The sequence below is a fragment of the Vicugna pacos genome, chromosome 32 (genome assembly GCF_048564905.1).
Source record: "Vicugna pacos chromosome 32, VicPac4, whole genome shotgun sequence".
NCBI lineage: Eukaryota > Metazoa > Chordata > Mammalia > Artiodactyla > Camelidae > Vicugna > Vicugna pacos.
In genome coordinates this window covers 5,125,213-5,132,386 of record NC_133018.1, presented here as the reverse complement: position 1 = coordinate 5,132,386, position 7,174 = coordinate 5,125,213, and the positions used below count along the sequence as shown (strand labels likewise).

The window sequence follows — 7,174 nt, the reverse complement described above, 5'->3', positions numbered from 1 at the left end:
AAGCCTGCGTGTTGTGTTCAATCATTGACTCCCGACAGCATAGGCTACCTTCTCCCAGCTGACCTCCCCTTTGGTGGATATGTACAAAAATGATGTACATCGAAAAGCAGAGCTTGGGCTCCAATGACATCCCTTATATGGGTATTTACATAATTTACATGATTTTTAGTAAACGCATGAGTGTCCCATTTCCTAAAATCCAGGTGGTAGAAATGAAAACTTGCAACATAGTGGAAAACTTTGGAACTGAAAGTTGACTCACAGCCCACTCCTACATAAAATTCTGTGCTGCTCTGCAGACGGTGAGGAAAACTGATGATGCAATAAGTGTAGTTCCTTCCCTAAAATCGCCTGTAACTTCATTGGTGAGATAATATATAGAGAAGAAATCAAAAAGCCAGCATTAATATGTGAGTGCTGTGATAAGCTCTGTGGGGATTGTCTCAGGCTGAGATCCCCCAGAAGCAGATCCTAAGACAAAGACGTGTGTGCAAGCCTGTTTGGGGTATGTTGTTAGGAAGTTCCTGGGGGGAGGAAAAGTAAAAAGTGGAAAATGCTATTTCAAGTGAAAAGAAAAGAATTCACCAGCCCCTGCTTAAACCATGTAGGCAGGCATAAAACGCCACCTTTCCTATTGTTTCACTCATAGGGAACACTCAGGAGAGGTAAAGACCCCTAGAGAGGAAGAGGACTCGGCGTTGTCAGGGGCTGGGGGAGGAAGGAAGGGGAGTGCGTGCTTTGGATCCAGGGTTTTATTTTGAGGAAAGAAATAGCATAAAACTAGATGGTAGTGATGGTCGCACAGCTTGTGAATGCACTTAATGCTCCTGAATTGCACAACTTAAAAGAGAAAAAAAATCTATATTTTATTAAAGGAAATGGAAAATAGATGGATTTTAATAATAATAATAAAGGATGCCATAAATGATGTGAAACAAACAAACTAAACTAAACAAAAACAAAACAAAAACAAATTCAGGGGTAGGGAAGTCAAATTCAGGTGGGGGAGGGAATTCATGGTGGGATTTTGGAGAAGAAGATGTGGGTGGGGGCAGAGGGGGCTCAGCCCTAGGGGGTGATGATGCCTGAACTGGTTCTCCACTGCCCAGCGGTCCAGGTGCAGGTGCAGGAGCTGCAGGATCTTTAGGAGCAGCAAGGTCAGCAGGAGCTTCAGGATCTTTAGGAGCAGCAAGGTCAGCAGGAGTTACAGTATCTTCAGGAGCAGCAAGGTCAGCAGGAGCTGCAGGATCTTCAGACGCAGCTGGAGCAGCAGGAGCTGCCGGATCTTCAGGAGCAGCAAGATCAGCAGGAGCTGCAGGATCTTCAGAAGCAGCAGGAACTTCAGGTTCAGCAGGAGCAACTGGAGTGAGCTCGGGGTCTCCTGCTGGATCCTGGTGGTCCTGTTTTTGGTCTCTGGCATCTTCCCCTGCCCCCGCCTGCTCTGGATCTGTGACTGTTGGAAGTGGAGAGAGCTTTCAGTCTCGTGCAGGTGCTCATGCTGTGAGAGAGGAAAACTTGACCCACGTGCCTCCCTTTCCGTGGGCCTCTTCAAGGACAGACATCTTCCCAGAGCTTTCCGGACAGCTCCCACCCAGCAAGTGCCCACAGGATGTGTTTTGTGACTGAACTCTACTAGACAGGTGGTCTGAGGCCAGTCTTTGCTCTGGTGCCAGCAGCAGCCTCTGGGGACGCCTCCCTGTGTGGCCGAGCCCTGGGCCCTCCCTCACCTACGCACATGCACCAGCCCCGCCCTTCTCACCTTTGGGCTCTGCCTCGGTGGGCTCCTGGTCCTCCACCTGACTCCCAGGGAGGTGCTCCAGGTCAGAGCCGGGTCTGCTGAGCTGCCTGTCACCCGCGGGCGGGACCCTGGCGTGACGCCTGGGCGGTTTCTGGGGAGGACGCCGTCGTGGTGGCGGGGACCCCTCCGTGTGCAGACTCACCCGGAGCTGGTGCTGGCCCTGAGAAGCGTGCACCGGCCCCTCAGTCGGGGAGGTGGCGCGGGTGTCCTCATCCAGCGGCTCCTGCAGTGTCCGGCTCTGCAATGACAGTGACCGGCAGCCGGCCCGGCCCGGCCCGGAGGTCTCAGAGCCCTGCCCGGCCAGGACCACGCCTGCTTCTGCCCGCTCGACCCTCTGCTGCCAGATCAGACTGGGACCTTGGTCAGCTCAGACGGCCACCCGGGAGGGAAGAGACACAGCCAGAGGGCATGGGCTTCGACCCGGGCGACAGGGCCCTGCCCGGCTCGCCACAGCCCAGCCCGCCAGCTGGGACCCGGGGTGCGGACGCGACCGGCCCCCCCAGGCCTCTGAGCTGCTCGTGCTTGAGGCAGGCCACCCCCACCCCACCATGACTGCCCACCTCCACCAGCAAGGAAGGGGATGTGGGGCTATACCCGGGTGTGGTCTGAGTGGTGGCCCGGCCTGGGCGGGCCTGCCCCGGGCCTCCCTGGGTTACCTTTGGGTCCCTGTGGCCAAAAGGCCAGAGGCGCCTGGGGTGAGAGCTGACCCAGCGCCGGCACCGCTGGCCCAGCCCCTCGCTGCGGGCCTTCCGGGGGCCGCGGCCTCGGGGTGTTGGGACGCAGCAGAACATGTGTGACTGGGTGGAGCTGAGTTCACCAACCGAGTGAGCTGAGTAGGGGCTTCTCGACCGAGTGGGTGCCCGGTGACCTCAGTTCTAAGTTCTGTTGGGTTCTGCTGCCAGGGAAGTGAGGTCACTTCCTGGGGTCCCCTTCCCCAAGCTTCCTCCTTACACAAAGCTCCCCAAGGGCCTCTCTGGGCTGCTGACTGCTCACCTCCCAGCCCATGCCATGTCCGCACAGTGACACCGACTCAGCCCCCCTCCCCAGGACCCTGCGGAGGCCTGGATGCAGCCAGGGCGCCAGCTCTGAGGACGCGGCTGGGTTCGGACCCGGCCCCCCCTCGTCAGCAGTGCTGTCACCCTGGACAAGCCGCCTGCCTCTCAGGGTCTCTCTCCCCAGTCCCCCGTCGGCACAGTGGGGATCATCCTGGCCCCTCCTTCCTGGGGAAGCCATCGTGTCTCCAGAGCCACAAACACCTACCGCACCTGTCAGCCCCGCGGGCTGGCATCACAGGGAGCTCGTGCGCAGACTCAGCAAAGGGAGGGCCCCACAGAGGGCTGGCGGAGCGCAGAGCACACCCCACACAGGCTGGGTGGGGTCTGCCCTGGGGTCCGGAGAAAGTCACTCCCCTTGCCGCCTGCTTCCCAGCTCCCTGTCGGGGTGTGGGGTGGGGTGGGGGGGGGAGAAATTGAATATGACTATCACTTCGTTCTCGCTGGCATACCACCTCCTGGGTCATTGTGTCATGTTTAGATTCAGGCCCAGTGTCTCATCTCGGCCTCTGGGGTGGGCTGCCCCACAGTGCTCTCTGCTTTTATGCCTTCTGGTCACGTGTCTTTATGTGACCCCCCCTCCACACACCCTCCCCTGCGGGGTGGACGGACATTGGGACCGGGTTCTGACGTGCAGAGTGATGTGTGAAAATGGGCGTGACTTCACTCGTTCCCAGCTCCAGGGTTCCTTCTCCCTCTGTCTCTCTGCGCCTGTCCTATCTCTCTCTCTCTCTCTCCGTTTCTCTCACTCCCTCTGCCTCTCTGTGTTTCAGTCTCTCTGTGTCTTATCCTGGATGTACGTGCGTAGACATTTACGTGCGTACCTGTGTATTTACGTGTTTATATTGTTAGGGCCCGGGGCAGGTCACTTCTGAAAATGCCTTGATGACATACTGATTCTTTTCATGTTACTGAAGAAAAAACTTCTTTGCAAGTTGTGCGAGCACTTTGGTGGGGTCAGCTCTAAGGATCAGCACTGTCGGGGAAGGGTTGCGCCCGTGGCCCTTTGATGCGTCCTGCACACTGTTTCCCTGGAGAGGAATGTCTGTTCTCTCGTCCCTCCAGGGGACCTGCTGGGGCCTCTGCCTCCTCACGTTGTCACCAGGGCTGGCTGTCACCAGGCTAAAGACCTGCCAGCGTCATGGTGACCAGTGCTGTCCCTCCACAGTGTGTCCGTCCGCCTGTGTCCTCCCCCAAGAGGTCGAGCACGTCTAACACACACTGGCCACCTGCTCTGCCTCTCGTTGGAACTGCCCGTGTGTGTTCTGTTTGTTTAGAGCAGTGGGTTTCGAGTGGTTTTTGGACCCCGGGGATGTGTAGCCTTTCTCCAACCTTGGGTTCTGAGGAACGCTTCTTCCGGGTCGTGGTTTGTCTTTCCGGCTATATTTCTGGGCTTTTGCTGGTTTCTTGATTTGCTTGGGTTTGTTTTTGCCACAGGAAGAGCTAAGCATCTCCCTTCTGTCTTCTGGCTGTGCTGTCACAGGGGGAAGAGCAGTGCCTCCCCTGAGGTTATGCAGAGTTACTGAAAGGGCTTCATTTTGTACATCACATCTTTAGCCCACCTGGATTTCCCTTTCAAATAATAAAAATGCTATTTGAAGTGAAAACAAAACAAAACATCAGCCGCCGCCGCTTAAACTATGTGGGCAGGCAAATGAAGCCATCTTTTATATGATTTCATTGATAGGGCACCCCCAGTATAGGTAAAAATCCGAGAGAGAAAGAGGATTAGGGCTTGTTACGGGGGAGCGAGGACGTGTGGTGTGCTTTGGATACAAGCTTTTTTCGAGGAAGGAAGTAGGCTGAAACCAGTGGTGTTGGTCTCATGGCGTTGTGAATGCACTTAATGCTCCTCGATTGTAGAATTTATAATGGGGAAAGGGTAAAGTGTATTAGTATAAACTTAAAAGTTCAAAAGATGATAGTGTAATAGAAAAGAACAAATCTGCCTCCGTATTTGATCTGTTGTTCTGGCTCTAACCCTGTGCCCCATTTTCTAGGCTTAGTCTTGCTAACTTTGCATCTTTTGTAAAACAATGTTGCCTTTAGTCCCTCTGGGAAACAGGAGAGCCATTGTGAAGGCTGTGACCTTTAAGGATATTAACACTTTTGCACTCCTATAGAGAGAAGTTGCAGAAGAGAAAATGATGTTGGTTTTGTTAGCAGTTTCACAGGGGCACCATGATCTGACCCACGTGGACAGATGCAGATCAAGACAATGGCAGACTAATGTCATGGAGAACCATCTTTCCCAAATCAAACTTTAAGCTCCTTTTGTACTAAAAAGGGGAGAGGGTATGGTTGGTTGTTGCAGACTTCCTGGTGTAGGATTTCTTTGTTCTTGGAATGCTTTGTTCTTACAGCTGTCCACATGGGTCAGACAAAAAGATCCCTGTAAAACCTCCAACAAAACAGGTGATTTTCTACTGTGCAACTTCTTAACTTTATAGGAGTGCAAAAGTGTTAATATCCTTAAAGTTCAGAGACTTGAGAACAGGCTCTCCTGTCTGTTTCAGGCTAAAGGCAACATTGTTTTACACAAGGTGCAGAGCCAGGAAGACAGCCTAAAAAATAGGACACAGGGTGAAAGGAAAGGAATAATTCTAATATGGAGTCAGATACCTTTTTTTCTATCACAGAGCCTTTTGGTGAGGGGTAAGGGGATATTTCTAGGCAGGTACTCTTATGCCCAAGGCTGGGGTTCAGGCAGGAGTCCTGCCTCGTTCACCATGACTGTGGACCTGATCTCCTGCAGAGAAAGTAACAAACATCATTGATTAAAATTACCTATCAAAGTCCCTTGAATTGCCTGTAAACTATAGGGGTGGTGTGGGGAGGCTGGCAGGGGATATCTCATTGGCCCATCGAAGGTCAGTCTCCCCAGATACAAGGGACCAGCTTTGTGGCGGGTTCCTAGGTGTCTTGGCCGACCTGGGCTGCCTGCTTTGCTCTCCAGCCTTGGGCTCCCAACGTGGAACTTTCAGAGTTCCCATCCCTCTTCCCTTTTCCCCTGGCACAAATGAACAGGATCCCTGCACTCACCTGGCCTGGGCCCAGGCTACTCACAGAGCCCCATGCACACAGCCAACAGCCTGCTGTCCATCCCAGGGCTCAGCTGCACCCTTCCCCCTACTCGGGAGGTCCGGAAGCCCAGTGCCTCCGCCCTCTGGGTCCGGATCACCAACAGGACGATCAACAACCCAAGGCCCAGGCCAGTGGCAGAGAGCCCGACACCACCCTGACCGACTTGCTCAGATGAGGTACAGGGTTCGGGGATTAGGGCGCCCGGGCTGGAATTAGAACCGCCTTCAGCCCAGCCGGCAGAGCCCTGTAACTTTGGACACCAGCTATGCAGCTGCACAGCAGGCCGGATCCCTGCTGGTGGCAATTGCCATGGTGATTGGAGGTCCACTTCCCCGCCCCATCTGTGGGGTGAGGAGGTCAGCTCAGGGTAGGAGTGCACTCTCAGTAAGAGGGGATGCTACAGTGAGGGGGGACAGGCTGAGGGGTGAGGAGCCGCTCAGTAGTAGAACTGACCCATCTCAGAGGTGAGGGGGACCATCTCGGGATGTTGGGGGTACTGTTGTGTGAGCTTGGAGCGTGGGGGCCATAGGTTAGTACATAGAAGGGTGGAGTGTTGGGGTGGGGACTTTGTTGTGAGGAGCCCTGTCTTGGGGGTCCCTGCAGAGACTGGGCCTGGTGGGGGGCTTGAGAGGGCAGTAACGGTGAGGGGTAGGCGAAGACTGAGAGTGGGGCTGGGCTGCGTGGCCTGGCCCAGGCTGGTGGTGGTTGGTAGGTGGCGGGGTGAGGGCTTCGGGGATGAAGACCGGGCAGGGCGGGCAAGGGGTTGCGCCCGCCCCACCGCCCCACCGCCTGGCCGCAGTCTTCATCCCGTACAGCTTGAGCCCAAGCCCGGCGGTCCGCGCTGCGGGCCGGAGAGGGAGGGGCGCGGACGCACAGACGCGCGGACGCCGCAACCCGCCCAGTGCGCGTGGAAGCCGGGCGAGAGCTGGATGCTCCTGGACCAGCTCCGTGAGGAGAAAGACGGCCTGGGGTCCGGGCCGCCGCGTGCCGTTGTCTCCGCAGCCGCCAGGTAGGTAAGGGGGCGCTGATGGGGGCGCGCAGGTGGGGAGCCGCCGGTGAGGCCTGCGATGCGTTGGGAAGGCGCACAGGGAGGGGTGCTTGGGTGCGGCCCTGGCTGCGCGGCTCCTTAGGACCTTCAGGTGGGTCCAGGGCCACTCACTGGTTCGTGTTGCCCCCCACCCTTTGGTAGTTCCTGAACCCCGCCGTGTTTGGGAAAGCGGGTGCAGCTCCGGGAAGTGGG

General features: G+C 56.0%; 1 protein-coding gene across 1 annotated transcript; it reads right to left on the bottom strand.

Moving 5' to 3' along the window:
- Nucleotides 1-312: 312 nt before the first annotated feature.
- LOC140690888 (uncharacterized) lies at nt 313-3,271 on the bottom strand. Its single transcript, XM_072953035.1, has 3 exons — nt 2,455-3,271; nt 1,760-2,036; nt 313-1,453 (listed from the first exon to the last, which is right to left on the bottom strand). Exons 1-3 carry the CDS (start codon nt 2,587-2,589, stop codon nt 897-899), a joined length of 969 nt encoding a protein of 322 aa, XP_072809136.1. The 5' UTR covers nt 2,590-3,271; the 3' UTR covers nt 313-896.
- Nucleotides 3,272-7,174: the final 3,903 nt, after the last annotated feature.